At 45.6% G+C, this 18,019-nt stretch overlaps 1 protein-coding gene across 1 annotated transcript in view; it reads left to right on the plus strand.

Annotated features, from left to right (window-relative positions):
• LOC123941631 (N-acetyllactosaminide beta-1,6-N-acetylglucosaminyl-transferase-like) overlaps positions 1–17,348 on the plus strand; it is a 36,890-nt gene extending 19,542 nt beyond the window's left edge. The window contains exons 2-3 of the mRNA XM_046005023.1: positions 8,201–8,293; positions 14,714–17,348. Coding sequence (XP_045860979.1) covers positions 8,201–8,293; positions 14,714–14,904 — 284 coding nt within the window. The 3' untranslated portion in view covers positions 14,905–17,348. The remainder of the gene's footprint in view (positions 1–8,200; positions 8,294–14,713) is intronic.
• The last annotated feature ends 671 nt before the right edge of the window (positions 17,349–18,019 follow it).

Below are 18,019 nucleotides of genomic sequence, written 5' to 3' on the forward strand. Positions count from 1 at the left end.
AAAGGAAGGCAAAGTTGACAGCCTCCAAGCCTGGCAGTGGGGAAACTGGAGGTCTTCACTGTCTCAGAAAAAATGTTCCGTGATTAGAAGGAGTGTTTGAGAAGAGTTAAAGGGAATAAGCAGCCAAAGAGAAATGTAGGCAGAGGGTCAGTGGGTCAAGGTCAGCCTTTAGGTTAGGGTTGTATTGAAATCTGAACTGTTCTGGGTCAAAGATTTTCCACCTTTCTAAAGCTGTCACTGACCTTCCCTGTTCTTCCCCAGAAGACTGTCCAGGAAAGACTTGAGTAGAGGTGTCTGGGCTGCTAGTAGAAATATTAATAAATATAAACACTTCTGGATACACTAGGCCAAAAGCTCCAAGAACACCTCATTCATAGCTTTATCCTCAACATAGGATATCCTCAACATATCCTCAACATATCCTCTAGAACATAGGAAGCGTTCAAGAAAACTGATTGAATAATTGAGTAAATTGTCTTGAAACAAACTCCGTAAGTCACCTAGCATGCCCATACTCCTGGGCAATTCACTTACATCTCCTAGGCTCTAGTTTACACAGCATGCCAATGAGAAGGAATATATTAGAATAGTAAAGCATATTAAAATCTCTAAAATCCCTTCAAGTCTGAAATTCTGGGTTTTTCTTCCTTCTACTCATTTCATCATTTCCTTTTACAACGAAAGAAGAATCAACTTGTTTACAATCACTGGAGTTGAATGCCAGGGTGTCATTTTAAGGATATTAAGCTATGATCTCAAAGCTGCAGAACTCTAGAAACATCCCTTAAGAAACCAGACAGTGGGGCACGTGGGTGGCTCAGTGGGTTAAAGCCTCTGCCTTCAGCTCAGGTCATGATCCCAGGGTCCTGGGATCGAGCCCCGCATCGGGCTCTCTGCTCAGCGGGGAGCCTGCTTCCCCCTCTCTCTCAGCCTGCCTCTCTGCCTACTTATGATCTTTCTCTCTGTCAAACAAATAAATAAAATATTAAAAATATTAAATATTAAAAATATTTAAAAAAAGAAAAAAAGAAATCAGACAGCATCTCTTTTAGTAAATTTCATGTGTCAAAAATCCTAAGTGATTAATGAACAACTTTGTAGGTAAAAATAAAAACATACCGTTTTATTGCTGAACATGACCCCAATTGACAATGAGAAAAAAGGGCTATAAGTTACTTCACACTACATTTCCCACTTATTAGGTAATTTTCCTTTTTTTGTTGTTGATAAAGCGAACCACCACTGAACATTGTGCGTTTGTCTTTTGTTGAATTATTCTTAGAACAGTCACAAGTACCATGACTAAGTCAGCAAAGCCAGTAAGCCTCAGAGGTTCATGAATAAATGTATGAAAAATATAAAAGCAATAACATTAAAGGTTTTATAAACCAAAAGAAATGTTCATTTTACACGCAAATATTTGCACGATTCTATTAATAATGCACAATTTCATGTTCTCAATCGGGGCAGTTTTGCTCCCCAGGGGACATTTGGCTACATCTGAAAACATTTTGGGTTGTCATGGTGGGGGGCAGGAGGTAGGAGGATGGGACAGGTGCGGAGACTGTTAACAGCATCTAATGGATAAAGGCTCCACGTTCTCCGGCGTGCAGGTCGGCCCCCACAGCAATGACGTCATTGCAGTCCAAATGTCAGTAGCGCCAAGGCTGGTAAACTTGCTTCTGGTTATAGTAAAGAAGCGGTCTCTTTCACAGCTACAATGGTCCCGCTGACTTTAATAGAGGGATTCTGTTTGCAACCATTTATTTAGGGAACCAGGCACGGTGCTAAGCACAAGACATACGTTATCTTATTTAAGGTGAACAAAAAGCTGTAAGGTTTTGAAGGTTAATCCGCGATATCTTAAAGAGATTACATAATTGTTCAAGGTCACAACCAGTGATAGCAGAGATAAAGATTTGAGATGTGGACTCTGACCTTAAAGCTTGTGCTGTTAATCATTATGTATAAATAATGCCTAAAGGACCATCTTCACACATAGATTCTTACACTTAAGAAATTTGGTCCCTAGCTCATGTTGAAGCTATTGGTTTAAAGGGCCAGAGGGAATTGGGCGTTCCCGTGGCTTTCTTTGCATATTTCCAAATTTTCCAGAGTTAGACCAGTTTACAGCATGACCTTAATGGGTGAGCATTGGGAGCATTGGGGTTGACTTTAGACATTTAAAACCAAAAGCCCTTGTTTATTCAGTAAGTTAAAAAGTATACATCTGAGCTTCAAAAATAAGCCATTGCTGGAATTTGTTAGCACGAGTAGGTCTCCCAAAATGAGGACCACACTGTGTGAGAATAAGGAGAAAGTCGAGTCAACATAAATAAAGCTTGCATTTCAAAGAACCATATTCATTTATTCAACAAATGCAGTTATTTGACTAATAATGGCTAAGCTCCAAGAAAAACATTCTTGGTTACTCTGTAAACGTATCTCAAATCTTTTGTTTAAATCAGCCTATGAAGAGCAAATGAGAGAATTGGAGTGGATAGTTAAGAATGGTTTCTTGGATAATACTAGTGTCTTCTTTTTGCCCCAACCTAGAAATAATGCAAAAGGGACCCTTCCTAGGACACGGGTGAATTGAACGTAGACTTTATCCATATACCCCATAACTGCGCTCCTAGAATCCTGAGAGGTAAGAATAATCATAATCATAACAGCAATAATTAAAACACAGTCATCTAGTCCAGTATTTTTTTAAAGATTTTATTTATTTATTTGACACAGAGAGAGAGATCATAAGTAGGCAGAGAGAAGGGGGGGGGAAGCAGACTCCCCGCAGAGCAGAGATCCTGATGTGGGGCTCGATCCCAGCACCCTGAGCTGAAGGCAGAGGCTTAACCCACTGAGCCACCCAGGTGCCCCTAGTCCGGTATTTTTTTTTTAAGATTTTTATTTATTTATTTGACAGAGGTCACAAGTAGGCAGAGAGGCAAGCAGAGAGAGAAGGGACGCAGGCTCCCCGCTGAGCAGAGAGGCTGATGCGGGACTTGATCCCAGGACCCTGAGATCATGACCTGAGCCGAAAGCAGAAGCTTTAACCCACTGAGCCACCCAGGCGCACCCTAGTCCAGTATTTTTAAAATAGCACTTTTCCTCATGAGTGGATCCAGAAATCACTTCAGTAGGCTTTGACCAGAATATGAGAAAGTAACACAAAATAAACAGGTGCATGATACATAATAAGCCTAAGTCTTTTGTGAAACTTTCGTTTATGTACGTGTGTGTGCCTGCGGTGGTATAAATTGTTTTTCTGTGGATTGCCGTCTGAACGTTTGAAAATCCGCCGATCGGTTCTAGGCTTCATTTGAAAGGTGAATCTGCAGTCTTAAGTGAGGTTCCAGGACGCCCAGCTGGTTAGCGACAAAGCTGACAAAGCCGGGGTAAGAACGAAGTTCCCCAATCTCAGTGGGAGATTGTGTTCCACGGGTGCCGGGGCATCTGCTGCGGGTCATCCCTGGGAGAAAATTATGCTCAGTAGATCATTTTAGGAAGTAGAAGGAGCACCGGATGTCAGCACAAGTGACGCGATCAGCAGCTTTGGCGTCTCTACGTATGTTTCAACCCGGGCCCCATTAAGTCACTGCGTAGTAGGCACACGGTACATTTAGACCACTCAGTCTCTCGCTTGCCATTGTTCCCTGACAAAAATAATCAAGCGATGCCTGCAAAGTATTCACACTGAGTTGACATTTGAGCTGTCGCCAGAAGCCCTGTGGAGGGTTATCAAGCGAGTTGTACCAGCAGGACCCACGAGGCAAGTAGGTGACTGATGGCCTCTTAAGCAGTTGCTGTAGGGCGAACCGAAACAGGTTGGCCTTGGCCACAAGAGGAGAATAAATGCTTTTTGATACCGAGAGGTAGAGCATGATTGTACCTTCATTGTACAGTGACCTGTTGGGAAACCAAGGTGGCAGGCAGTCCTGTCTTAGCCACACACTACCGGCAGCCCTGGAGACTGAATTGCTGGGGGCAACCCTTGCGTGCCTCACCCGTTCATTCCTTTAACATTGACTGAGAATCCCCCCTGGGTCCCATGCTATGAGGTCAAGGCTCCCTGAGGACTGGTCTTCTGCTCAACCTAGCTTCCCCCCACACGAGGGAGGCTGGTGGTTTTCAGGAAAGTGATTTGAGTGGTCTACTCAAATATCTGTGTTCCCTGCGGTGCAGACAGGTTTGCAAATTTAACCAAAGGATGGAAGGTACATACTACCAGATTTCTTCATCAGGGCAAACTATGGGGAAAAGGAGAAAGAAAAGGTAACCAGAAACCTGGTGAAGGCTGAGGGAGGGACTTCAAGGAGAGAGGAGACAGAAGCTCTGTCCTCTTTGCAATGCTGGTTACGGCCCAGGCTGCTCAGACTCGATCGTGTGCGGGGATGCCCTGGGGATCTTGTGAGGGAGCCGATTCTCGGGCCGGACGGCTGATTCGGCATCTCTAACAAGCTCCCAGGGGACGCAAGCTCCCGGTCCAACAAAGCCAGGGGCGCTGCCTGCTCCTGCCAGGTATTGCTGGGCCTCGGGATTCTTTGCAAGAAAAGACAGAGCAGAGTTCGACTTTGTCCCTCTCTCTGATTCCACTTGGAAAAATGGAATTTTTGTCTGCACACATATGAGTGATATTTAAACAGACATGTTTGAGACTTGTCGGTAAACAAAGTATGGAAGTTGAGGTCTGGGGCACCTGGGTGGCCAAGTCAGTTTAACGTCCGCCTTCGGCTCAGGTCATGATCCCAGGGTCCTGGGATCGAACCCCACATCAGCGGGGCGTGTGCTTCTCCCCTCAGCTTGTGCTTGCTCGCTCTCTCTCACTCGCTCTCTCTCAAATAAATAAATAAAATCTTAAAAAAAAACCCGAGGTTTGTAATTCCATGAGCAGGAAGTTCACATGTGTTATGTATTTATTTTTTTATTTTATTTTATTTTTTTATTTTTTAAAGATTTTTATTTATTTGGGGGGGGAGAGAGCATGTGCCCGTGAGTGGGGGTGGGAGGCACACAGCAGACTCCCCGCTGAGCAGGGCCCCGAGTTCATGACCTGAGCCTAAGGCAGAAACTTAACCGACTGAGATACCCAGGCACTCCTGTTAATGTGTTTATTGTAAAGACGGCAGTCATTAATTATAAATGTCACCATCTTATTTCTAGAATAATGGAGTGTTTCTAAGGAAGAGTCACTTTGTGATGATCAATATTCATGAGAATGAAAGAGGAAAAAACAATCTCATCCTTTAAAAGACAGTCGTGTAAAGGAGAGTAGGGACTTTTTGTTACGGCGATGTGTTCACACTTTTCTGCTGTAGCTTTTCACCGAAATAAACTTGTAAAAATTACATCCATGTCCGCTAATATTGTTGATGCAAGTAAATATACCAAATTATCTCTATATTTTCTGGAGTGTCCTCCCCTCACCCCCCAACTGAACCACGGCAAGTTTTATTCTAAATTCTTTTAAAATGTGTACTAAGAACAAAATAAGCTTCTCTTGGGAAAGGCATGTGCTAAAGTAATTTTTAAAGTAATAAATGCAAATCAGAGCAACAGGAAAAAATACTGCTTAGTAAATGGTATTTTTCTTGGGGACTACTCAGTATTTATAAGCAAACTTTTCAAGTTTGGCAGCAAGAAAAAAAAGGATCTGTCTTATAGCAAGCCCTTAGGAGTAGGGATCATGCTATTTACAGGAAGGGCTGTGCAAAATTTAATTTTAGTTGGGAGACCTGGGTACAATTCTTGATTTAGGTCATCATGTAATTATCATGTGACACGGCAAAAGAACAGAGCTTTTTTTCTTATGAACATGCATATTTTTATTAATGTTCTTAAAGAAGAAACATGCTCGTGTGCCTAATCCAGTTAAACTTTCTGAAAAGTATTGGTCTTGTCTAGTTTTTTTTCTTATTAAAAAATATCTATCATCCTGGATAGTTTTTTTCTCATTAGTATGCATATTAGTTTTTTGTTTGCCGTTGTAACAAACTACTGCAGACTTAGCAGCTGAACCAACATGAATGTATTATCTTACTAGGACAGAAATCTGACACAATATCTCACCAGACTAAAACCAAAGTGTTGGCTGGGCTCCGTTCCTTTCTGCAGGGTCTGAGCCTTTTCTAATGGCCACCTGTGTACCAGCTCTTCACCTCCCTCTTCCACTGTTAAAAGACCATTGTGGTTGCATTGGTCCAGCCTGGATAATTCAGGATAATTTCCCTATTTTAAGGTCAGCTGATTAGCAAACTGAATTCCATTTTGCCTGTAACATAATTTCAGGTTCCAGAGATTAGGATCTAGACTTCTTGGAACGCATGTCGTGGGGCGGGGCATTATTCTGCCTACTGGGTCTTCTGAGAAAGGAGTCTGGGTACAGATGTCACGAGCGTGGTACTGTTAACATCAGGATTACGTTCAGATTTGCTTTGCTCACCGGTGAAAATTGCTGGAGCTCTTATGAAACAAAATATTTCTTCTCTTGTCATATTTACCTTTGATTCCCATCTACCCACTTTCCAGTACAGAATTCTTGGGGTAAAACTACTCTATAGGATTAAAATTAATCTCTGTGAACTGCCCAAAATTTATTGAGATGGAGAGGGTTATACAAAATGGTTTAGCACAGGGGGCCCTGGGTGGCTCAGTTGGTTGAGTGTCTGACTCTTGATTTCAGCTCGGGTCGTGATCTCAGGGTCGCGGGATCAAGTCCCACATCGGGCTCCACACTCTGCAGGGAGCCTGCTTGAAATTCTCTCTCCCTCTCTTTCTGCCCCTCCCACTCATGCGTGTGTGCACACGCTCTCATTCTCTCTCTCTAAAATAAATAAGTAGATCTTTTTAAAAATGGCTTAACAGAGCATTTCTCAAATGGGGTAGTTTTGTGCACCCACCCTCCCTCCTGGGGGACATGTGGCCACAGTGGAAGCTGTGTTTGATTGTCGCAATGGAGGGCCGTGTACTACTGGCATCCGGTGGGTGGAGGGCAGGCATGCTGCTGAGTCATTCCACAACACCCGGGACATGCCTGATCACAGGGAATCATTCAGCCTCAAGTTGTCAGTAATGCTCTGTATGTTCATTCATTGAATGTAAATAAAATAAATTTCTTCAAAACAAAATAAAAATATAAATAAATATAAAAATATGCAAAAATAAATAAATAGATAAAGTGTCAGTATTGCCAAGGTGGAAAAGCCCTGGACCCAAAGCCCTCTTCTCTTTTTTAAAGGCTCTTTACATTTCAAGAAAGTGCATTGATTCCTGATTAGTTCATTGGTCAGCCACTAAACTTTGGGTCAAAGAACAGGGGAAAGAAATAGAGATGGGTGGGTTAGTGCACACCAGTCTTCCTCATAGGGGGATCTCAAAGCTCAACCCTACTGCTTGGGGTCGACAATTCATCTTCACTGGGTTTTGTTTCCTCTCTCTCTCCCCAGGGCCCTGCACAATGCCTGGCAACACCAAATGCTCAAGAAGCACTTTAATGAATAAAAAGAATAATGTGTCAGGGGGCCTGGCAGGATCAGTCAGTAGTGGAGCGTGGGATGCTTGATCTTGAGGTCATAAGTTCGAGCCCCATGCTGAGTATAGAGATTGCTTATAAAAAAATTAAAAAATAATTTTAAAAAGGTAGCATGTTAAGGGATGTGTTTGAGTTTATAAGCAGTGAGCAAGATATTTCCCTTCTGTATGCCTAACATTACAACCTTGTATAAAGGGCTTTCACTTACTAGTGCTTAGCACATAGAGTAGCCTGTTTTCTGAGCTTTCATTTTAAGATAAAAGTCAGATGAAAAGTCTTCAGAGCTGTAATGTTAGGACTGAATGTAAACTCAATTGAGGGCCATTGAGAGATAACCCCCAAATCTCCCAACTTTTCCATCTTCATTATGATTTCAAGCTATGGTATTTCTTACACTCTATTTTGCAGGCTTGGCCACATTATAACCAAAAAAATTATGCATATATATGTTTTTTTTTTCTTTTTCCTTTTTTCACTGGTGGCAAGGTGGGGTCATAACCACCAACTATTAATGCCATAAGCTTTTGAGGTTTTTGCACCCATGAAGGAAAATCTCATGTGAAAGATAATCTACCGAAAACATAAGCATAACTTGCAGGCGTCGTTGATGAAATGGCACCCATCTCTCTTGGTTCTCATTTCTGCTTTTCCTCTTTATCAACATTGCAGGTGTCCCTGGCTCCATGCCAAATGCATCATGGACCGGTAACCTCAGGGCTATAAAGTGGATCGACATGGAAGATAAACACGGAGGCTGCCATGGTGAGCTGTTCATTGCAATTTGTTGCCACGCAGTTTGTTGGTGTTGGCGTGAATGTTTTTGTGAAATACAGGGGGTTCTCATGGAAAACAATCTATGCATTCTTAGAGTAGCTAGAGGCTTCAAGACATGGTAAATTTAGGTGATTTCCTGGGTGACTCAGTCGGTTAAGCATCCAACTCTTGATCCTAGCTCAGGTCTTGATCTCATGGTTATGAGTTCAAGCACCACATTGGGTTCCATGCTGGACATGGAGGCTGCATTTAAAAAAGAAAGGAAGGAGGGAAGGAAGGAAGGAAAGAAGGAGGGAAAAAAAGAAAGAAAGGTGGATAGATCTCACCGATGTTCTCTAGCTCATGATTATCAAGTAGGGGGAGAGGTGGCCTCAACTTTGAGGATACTTTCTTGCTAGTTTCTGCTTTCTTCTTCTTTATTCCTCTTTCTGTTGCTTTTGGGAGTGCAGTGGTTAGGAGGGGACAGTGGTCAAGATGAGAAATGATGTCATGTTCTCACCACCGAGCAAGCTGGACCTCCATGCCTGCCCCTTACACGAACTTCTGCTACCCCCACAGATGGGCTTCCAGCTGGCTTGGAGGTACTCACTGCTGCTCTGGCGTGATGGCGGGCAACACTAACAAGAGATATCTTTCCTCCAAATGGACAAGAATGAGAAAGTTTAAGTAGTTTTCATTTCTCTCTTTTTTTTTTAAAGATTTTATTTATTCATTTGACAGAGAGAGAGAGCACAAGCAGGGGGAATGGTGGGCAGAGGGAGAAGCAGTCTTCCCACCGAGAGGGAGTCTATCCCAGGACCCAGGCTCATGACCTGAGCCTCAGGCACTTAACCAATGGAGCCACCCAGGCGCCCCAGTAGTTTTCATTTCTGTAGGACTTTATAAAGAAGGGCTTTCATCAGCCCTGGTCAACATTCCATTTAAGCTGTTGCCTGGTATGTAGTAAGCATGGTATTCATTAACTAGGGCTCACGTAACCAAGTATGAGAGACCGGGTGACTTCAACAACAGAAATTTGTTTCCTCACCCTCCTGCAGGCTGGAAGCTGGAGATCAAGGTGGCTACAGATTTGGTTTCTCCTGAGAGGCTCACAGATGGCCACCTTCTTCCCACGGCCTCACGTGGTCTTCCTTCTGTGTGCGTCTGGGTGCTCATCTCCTCTTTTTACCCCCACAGCACTCCTACTGCACTAGGGCCCATCCTGTATGACCTCAGACACAGTCACAGTCTGAGGTACAGAGGCAGGGGGCTAGGACTTCAACGGATGGATTTGGGGAGGAGGACAACTCAGCCCATCACGGGAGGTGGCCTTTGCTCCCCGTGCTGACAAAGCTTTGCCGCCTCCGCTCGTCCATCAGTCTGTCAATGTGCAGTCTCTGGCTTCCCTCTCGGGGCCATCTCATTGATACCTCACGTTTCAGAGGAAAACCTCCAAATGGCTGCCTCTCGGCAGCTCTCCGTTCCTCCCCACCCCCTTCTCCTGTCTCTCTGAGCATCCGCTTCCGCTGCAGATGGCAAATCCTCATGTCACTGTGCAGTCTGCCCCTTGGCGTATTCGTGTCTTTACCTTAATCAGCCAACATATTGTCCCCAGCGGACACCTGTGCCACCTGCCTGCATTTCATCACGGCCCACCCTGCTGGTGGAAGGAGGAAGGTGGAGAGGATGTTTGCTTTTGGATCTCCTGGGTCTTCTTTAGAAAAGAGACCATCTGGGCGCCTGGGCGGCTCAGTGGGTTAAGCCGCTGCCTTCGGCTCAGGTCATGATCTCAGGGTCCTGGGATCGAGTCCCACATCGGGCTCTCTGCTCTCTGCTTGGCAGGGATCCTGCTTCCCTCTCTCTTTCTCTCTGCCTGCCTCTCTGCCTACTTGTGATCTCTCTCTCTCTCTCTCGCTGTCAAATAAATAAAATCTTAAAAACAAAAAAAAAAAAAAAGAAAAGAGACCATCATCACCATCAGTTGGGGTTCCAGTATTTGAGATGTGTTGCCTTCCCTGAAGTCCTCCCATAACCCTGTCACCCTCCCTCTGGGACCGCTGTGGTCATCCTCTGATCTGCTGCTTCTCTCCAGCTGTAACTCGGGAGGACTTCAGCCTCCACGGCAGGGACCCATGGGCCGTCATTACTTTGTGGCTCTAGACTCCACCACGGAAGCTCCTGTCCCCCTGTGTGCCTCTGTCACCAACCTCTGACCCTCTAAAGAGCCTTAGCTTCCACCTCCTTGTCCTCACCTGTGTCTAGGCCCTACCCCACAGAGAAGGTATAGGCTAGTCAGGTTTACATTTTTAGAGGGATTTTTACTTAGCACATGACAAGTGGGCCCATGAGAGGAGCCCCGAGCCAAGGACCTACCTATGGTACAAAGCTTGGGCAGCCCAAACCTCTCCGAGAAATGTCCCATTTGTCTTCTCTTAGCACCTGTTATGCCAGTGAACATCTGAAAGCCTTGTACGGTACAGAGCATAAAAATTGTTTGTCCCCCAAACCACTAGAGAGGGAAAAGAAAAAGAATCCAGAAAAGGCAGAATAGTGCATGCCAGACCAGCAAGTCAGGAGTACGATCTGGACCTTTCCCCCTTGGTGGTGAGTAATAGGAATTGTTCCAGACCCGTGGATGTGTACCCACTCTGTAGACCCCGTCAGCACTTAGAATCCCCGGACCACTCTAGCTCTTGAACTTGGAGGTTCCGCCTTTGATTACAATCTCTTTGTCGCTCTGCTAGTTTTTGTCACCAATTTGCGTACTTTGTATCTTCCTGCCTTTCTCCCCAGAGCAGAATAGAAGCTCCAGGAGGGCTAGGATTTTTTTTTTTAATATTTTATTTATTTATTTGACAGAGAAAGAGATCACAAGTAGATAGAGAGGCAGGCAGAGAGAGAGGGAGGCAGGCTCCCTGCTGAGCAGAGAGCCCGATGTGGGACTCGATCCCAGGACCCTGAGATCATGACCTGAGCCGAAGGCAGCGGCTTAACTCACTGAGCCACCCAGGCGCCCCAGGGCTAGGATTTTTGACCAATTTGTTCATGGCTATATCCCCACATCTAAAATATATTGTTGTTGTTCTTGTTGTTGTTTGAAACGTGGCAGCTTCTTTAAAATTGGGATTGCCAGGGTTTCAACTGTCCCAGCTGCTTCCTCCTACTAGCTTCCTTCTGAGGACTCCCTGTCCAGCCTGTGTAACCGGGTCAGCTGTCCCGTGCTATTCTCACTCAACATCAGATTCCCCTGCCGTTTGACCCTACAAGGTCCATTCCTATGCATAAAGATCACCACCACCTGCTTTATGCCTTTTGTGTTTCCCTAAGCAGACCGTCGCCGGAGACTGTCCCCCCGCAACAGGGAGGCTAGACCCTCCTGGCTGCCTACTTACTCTTTATTTACCTCATTATCTTTCTGGTGTCCTTTTCATCTTTCCTGCTCACCTTAGACTCTCGATCTTAGGCTAAAATGGCCTTGCTACTCTCAAAAGGTAACAATTTCAACTTGAGGAAGAACTTTCAAGACACTTGATGGACATCCCCGTACCAGTTTGTCATGCCATCCCCTTTTCTCCATGTCAGGGTACTTTGGACACACTCTCGTTGTTCCTTCCTGTTCTGAGAGGGAAAGCTACCCATCCTCACAACTGGCGTCACCATCTGGGGGGTCTCAGCTTTGTGTGGGTTTCCCTAGAGGATCCCCTTGCTCTCCTGCCTTCCTGTGTTGCCCCGTCTGTGCTGGTGGGTAGGGATTCTCTTCTCTATCAGGTGTGTAGTGATTGCCTCTGGCCTGAAGACCAAGTTGTCTTTGTAGCCTCTACTCCATCCACACTGAAACGGTCACCCCTGTTCACTTCACTCTCTTAAGCATGGACGGGCTGCTTATGACTTCAGTTCTCACCCCCGCCTCCTCCCCCGGGGCCTTCTCTGACTTCCCACAACTCTGGCTTCTGTGCCCCGTGATTTCCAGTCTCTCTTGTACTTCTTCCCAGGCACATTAAATTAATCACAAGTCCTGTCAGCCCTTCTCTGCTCCTAATACCTTTCCTTCCCCTCTCATGGCAACCATTAACTTTGAACTGGTTCTCTGGTTTACATTAAGTTGTTAGTGCGGCCCCATGATTGATTTCTAATGCACCCTGCCATTTGCACCCTGTGCAAAATTAATCTTGCTAAAGCTCGTTTCACCATTGGATTCTTCCATTCAAAAATCTTCAGAGACTCTCCCTATGTGTGGGATTAAAAAAAAAAGGCCCAGCGCTTTAGTTTGTTTTAGGTCAGTCAACCATAGTCGTTCTACCCTATGCCAAGAAACCTCTAGAAAAGAGGTTCAACTTCCTACCATTCTTGTTCTAACCCACTTCCCAACCAAACTCCCAATTCTAGGAGAAAATTCCCACCTCTGCACATTTTCCCAGAGGCATTGTCCCCAAATGAAGCCACCATCTGTGCCCTTGTTGGCTTCCCCCAGTCTGTCCCTCCACAAAGTTGCCACCCATCCTTCTCTATCCATTTGTTCAATAGTATTAATGTAACACCCGGTGTTTACAAGGTTCTGTCCCAGATGCTGAGGACATAGAGGGGAACAAAATGGTCTCAAGTTCAGCCCTTTTGAACCTTATGTTCTAGTCTAGGGAGAAAGAGAATAAGCAATTATCTGGAATGAAAGACAGTAAACAAATTTTTGCCTTCCTGGCACGGACACACATGTCTACCTGTTGTTCATGAGAGCCAAGAGGAAAATGAATCAGGGAAGGAGGAAAGAGGGATCAGAGGAGGCCTCACTGAGAACACGGCCTTGGAGCAGATGCCTGGGGTGCGGTGTGAGAGGGAGCCTCCAGGGTGTGTGGTGGAAAGGGCTGGTGGGGCGGGGCGGCGGGGAGAAGAGCAACGTGGATTCTCCGGTAGAGCGTGCATGGTGTGCTCGGGGCCAGCAAGGAGGCCAATGTGGCCGAAGGGACTAAGCAAGGGTTATTAAGGGTTGTAAGTCGATGAGCAAGGGGTGGGAGATAAAGGCCAGACCCTGAGGAGTCCATGTGAGGGCCTACTTAGCCAGAGCAATTCCATCCGGTTAAACAGTGATTTTGTTGTTTATGCAGTAAAACTTAAACTGACCCTGCCCCCCCACCAGGGGAACTTACTTAAAAGCAAGTCTGGGAAACCAGTAGAATGTGGTCGACCAGTCCCAGATAACAGAGCCCTAATACAAGGGAGGGTCAGGTCAGGTGGAGACAACAGAGCCCGAAGGCTGGGATGACTTGGGCCAGTTGGAGACATCCCATCAGTGGGGGCGCATACTGGCTCCCTAGCTACCAAGGAGTGTGGACCCCGCCTTTTGGGCACCTTTTGGGTGCCAATTCTGACCAAGGTGATAGGCTAGTTCAAATAGCTACTATGGGGTGAATTGAAATTCAGTTGGCCACCCGTGTGTGACCTCGCATGACTGTGCAGCTTTCTCTGTGTGTTGCAATCTCATTGGCCACCTGTGTGTGGCCAGGCCCAGCCACATGGCCTTTGCTCTATTAAAGTTAGTCTGTGAGGCTGGGGGTGGTCGCCCTCTCTGTAAGAGGCGGCCCTGACCAGTCGGTTTGATTCTCGATGCTTGGCACGAAATAAAGCTTTGCTTGACCTTTGCTTTGTATCAGTCTCGCTCCTTTGATCACGGACCTAACACTCCGAATGAGATGAGAAGCCCTTAGAGGGTTTTGAGCAGAGGAGACATCGCGACGCGCTTACATTTAGAACAGTCGCTCTGGCTCTTGCGCTGAGAAGATACTAACAGACCAAGGTGGTCGCAGTGGAACCCGGTTATTACTGTAACAGTTTGGACAGGACGGTGGAGGTGGTGTGGGCCCCAGTGGTGGTAACGGAGGTGGTGGAAAGGGGTCCAATTCCATTAGTAGTTTGAAGGTTGAGCTGACAGACTGGGTGTGGGGTGTGAGAAAAAGGAGGAGACGTACCCAGGGGAGCTCCGAGGGGGTGAGGAGTTGAGTCCTGACATGCCCTCTCAGTGAGACTCATTCTCATCTAAGTGGAGGTAAGAAGTCGGCGCTTGGATAGGCTCACAGAACAGGCCTGACCAGCGCACCCCAAAGGGACCTCTCCCTTCTGTACGCTTCTCGAGCCTCTCCCCCATCACTGTCATTTGCTAATACACGGAATTGTCCTGTGACACCTGTTGTGTTCTGGCTCTGTACCATTTCACTATCCTGTTCTTTAAGGACCTCTGTGTGCCCTTTGTCTTCCCATAAAGAGCTGAACTTCCTTGTGGGCTGGGCCCCCACGGTCCTGCTACATTAGAAGTCCATAGCGCTTGGCACCCTTTTAGCCGCTCCGCAGGTAGACAAGACTCTGCTGCTGGGCAGCCGCACTGCCCCCAGCTTGGGAAACCCAGCATGTTCTGACTGTTTCTTGTTCTCCCCTCCACAGGTCGCTATGTACACGGCATCTGTATCTACGGAAACGGAGACTTGAAGTGGTTGATTAATTCGCCCAGCCTCTTCGCTAACAAGTTTGAGCTTACCACCTACCCCCTCACCGTGGAATGCCTGGAGCTGAGGCTTCGAGAAAGAACCCTAAATCAGAGTGAAACCGTAATTCAACCCAGCTGGTATTTCTGATCCCATGTAACACGGGATCCGCGGGCGCCCGCAGCTGGGGAGAGAAGAGCCTTGCTTCGTGGGAGACCTCTGACCCATTTAGGGGAGGCGGTGCTGGAGTGAAGTTACAGCTGCAGACCCTGGCCATGTCGTTCTGTGTGAAGACATCTGTGGACACTGTGAACTCCGCCGTCAGGGTGGCTGCCCAGGACGAGGCCAGCCTTTTGGCCTCACCAGTGGCCTCCCGATGCTCCTTCCACGAGGGGCTGATGCTCTGATTGGTGATAAATTGAACTGATGTCAGACCTTTGCACCAGATGCTCTCTGGAGAGAAACGTTCTCATGAAAAAGAGGACTGTAGAGATAAGAAAAGAAGAACTGTTTAGGAAGATAGGAATTGCGTCACTTTGCAGGAGTCTTCTCTGACAGGTCTGTAGCTACGCATTCATGGACACAAGTCCTCTTTGCTCAGGCGCACGGAGGCTTAGAAAGAGCTTTCTGGGCAACTCAGCCATCTCCTTTAGAACTTGAGCTACCAGGAGGGAGAACTAGGTCTTGATTCCGAGTTCCAACACTAGCATTTCCAGTTGACTGTGTCTGGAGTTCTGTGTAGAAGGTAAAGTCATTGACAGGAGGCTGGATATGCTTTTCGGGCAGTGGCCACTGCTTCCTGCTTCAGCAAAGGGATCCCAGGGAAACTGGACATTTCTTGGGGTGTGTCTAGAATGTGCGCTAGTCCCCATGCCATTGCTTTCCATGGAGAACGCCAAAATGTTCCCAAGAATGAAGATATTTCTAGAAGAGAGGTGCTGTTGCATGAATCTTGTCCCGAGTCTCTAACCTCAGAATGAGTCACTTTCCTCTTCGGTCACCACCCTCCACCCCCACCGAAGTGATCTTACCTGCAAAATGGAGTCCAGGTTCTACGCCATGAGGCTTCAAGGACTCCAGAGTATTCTCTGAGTAGGTTTACAGTGCTTAGTGCTAATAAGAGCGACTAGATTTCTAAGAGCTCTCCACTGTGAGTGAGCATCTGTGTCACTGATCCCTTGTCTCGTTCCTTTATCCAACTCATTCATTCAGCATGCAGTCAGTAAATATTTATTGAGTGCCTGTTGTATACCACACCCATCTTGGACACCAGGAGAAAAGGAAGACAGAAGCTTTTTCACTATAAAGTTCTTGGTAATAGCATCGATGTCAAGAAGGCAGCTGTAGAGAATCTCCCAGATTGCTTATATTTTAATACTTTCATGTGCAAAGTTATAGATTTGGGATATCAGACCAAGAATATGAGTAATTAGAAATTGAGGTCTAGGGGTGCCTGGGTGGCTCAGTCGGTTAAGCATCTGCACTCAGCTCAGGTCATGATCCCGGAGTTCTGGGATCGAGCCCCACATCGGGCTCCCTGCTCCACGGGGAATCTGCTTCTCTCTCCCCGTCTGCCCTTCTCCACCCCACCCCCCATTCATTCTCTCTCTCAAATAAATAAATAAAATCTTTTTAAAAAAGAGAGAGAAATCAAGGTCTAAATCAGAGATATCAGAGATCATTGCAAAGGGAGAAGGGAAGGAATTGGCAAGCTAAAGCCTGTTGCGTTGTAGGCATCCCGACAGCTCCCTTAATGGCTCTTTGTGCTAAAACCTTACAACACCTGGGAGCCTCTCAAGATGACCTCCGTTTTGTGGATGAAGTAGGCGAGGCTTAGAGACGGTGTTAATAAGCGTTAGGAAACAAATTCTCAGAGGATCGGGATGTTCTTACTGGTCTCCTTCGTTCGATTTCCTGAGATGGAATATTTAGAGAAGGTGAAATAAAGCCATATTTAGTATACCAGAGACGGTAGGGTTTAAGAAGGGTCTCAGCGTTAATGTGAGAAAATGTGCTGTCACGTCAGAAAAATGTGAAGTCTACTCTTGTCCTCCTAAATCCATTAAGTTCCTTAATATTTATTTATTCTAACCAAAAAAAAAGTTACTACAATGAATGATATCTTTAATTCACAAATTTTATTATTTTTTCCTGTGACTGTGTCTGTTGAGTGTTAATCGTATTTAAGGGAGTGCCTTTGAAGTAAAGCCGCCTTTTGTTCCTGCGACTGAAAAAGATGTAGCTGTGCAGAGTGGTAAAGGCTTGAAGCGTAGGAAACACACCCAGAGCTAATGGAGTCTAAGAACCATCTTTTTTTTTTTTTTCCTCCACTTTGAATGACGAGAAGAAGGAATGTTTTACACTGGATCTTTCTCATCTAGAACGAGACTCTTTTTTGGAGTAGAAGATGTTTACATGTCTGTTGCTGGTCATCTCTGTGTCTTGCATTCTTTAATATTGGAAAATTGTAGTGTTTGGGTTTGTGCGTTTCTGCTAGCCCACGGGGCCGACCGAAACTACTAAATCCATCCTTGATTGCAATGATGTTCCGCGTTGTTGTCTTAGAAATAAATTAATATATTGTTTTCACCTTTGGGGCTGTTGTGTCTTTTTATGTGATGGTTGGCTAATAGCCACTAAAGGTCATGTTTAACAAGGTAATTCTTCTAGCATTTTTACAAAAAAAATACAAATAAAGGAGCGCCTGGCTGGTTTAGTCAGTGGAGCACTCAACTCTTGCTCTTAAGATTGTAAGCGAGAGCCCCATGTTGGGTGTAGAGGTTTCTTAAAAATAAAATCATTAAAAAATAAAAATAATTAAACATAAGTTTGAATAGCTTTAGTTTTACAGAAACGTTACAGGAAAAAATGCAGATAGTACTGAAAGTTCACACGTACACCTCACTCAGTTTCCCATTATCGCCATATTAGAGTAGTATGGCGCATTTTATTTAGATTTCCCAAATTTTTACCTAATGTCCTTTCTTGGTTGCAAGACCCCATCTGGAATGCCCCATCACATGACGTTCAGTCGACAGGCTTCATCGGGCTATGACTGTTTCTCAGATTTCTCTTGCTCTGATGACCTTGACGATTTTGAGGGATACTAATCGGCTCTTTGGTAAAGTGCCCCCCTGGTTTTGTCCCATGTTTTGCTCATGATTAGATTGGACTTTGGGTTTGGAAGAGGAAGACCACAGAGGTGAAGTGCCGGGGTATATTCCATCGACAGGACCTAACCGGAGTTGGGGTTAACCTTGATCAC

This window comes from Meles meles, chromosome 5 (genome assembly GCF_922984935.1).
Source record: "Meles meles chromosome 5, mMelMel3.1 paternal haplotype, whole genome shotgun sequence".
NCBI classification, from domain to species: domain Eukaryota; kingdom Metazoa; phylum Chordata; class Mammalia; order Carnivora; family Mustelidae; genus Meles; species Meles meles.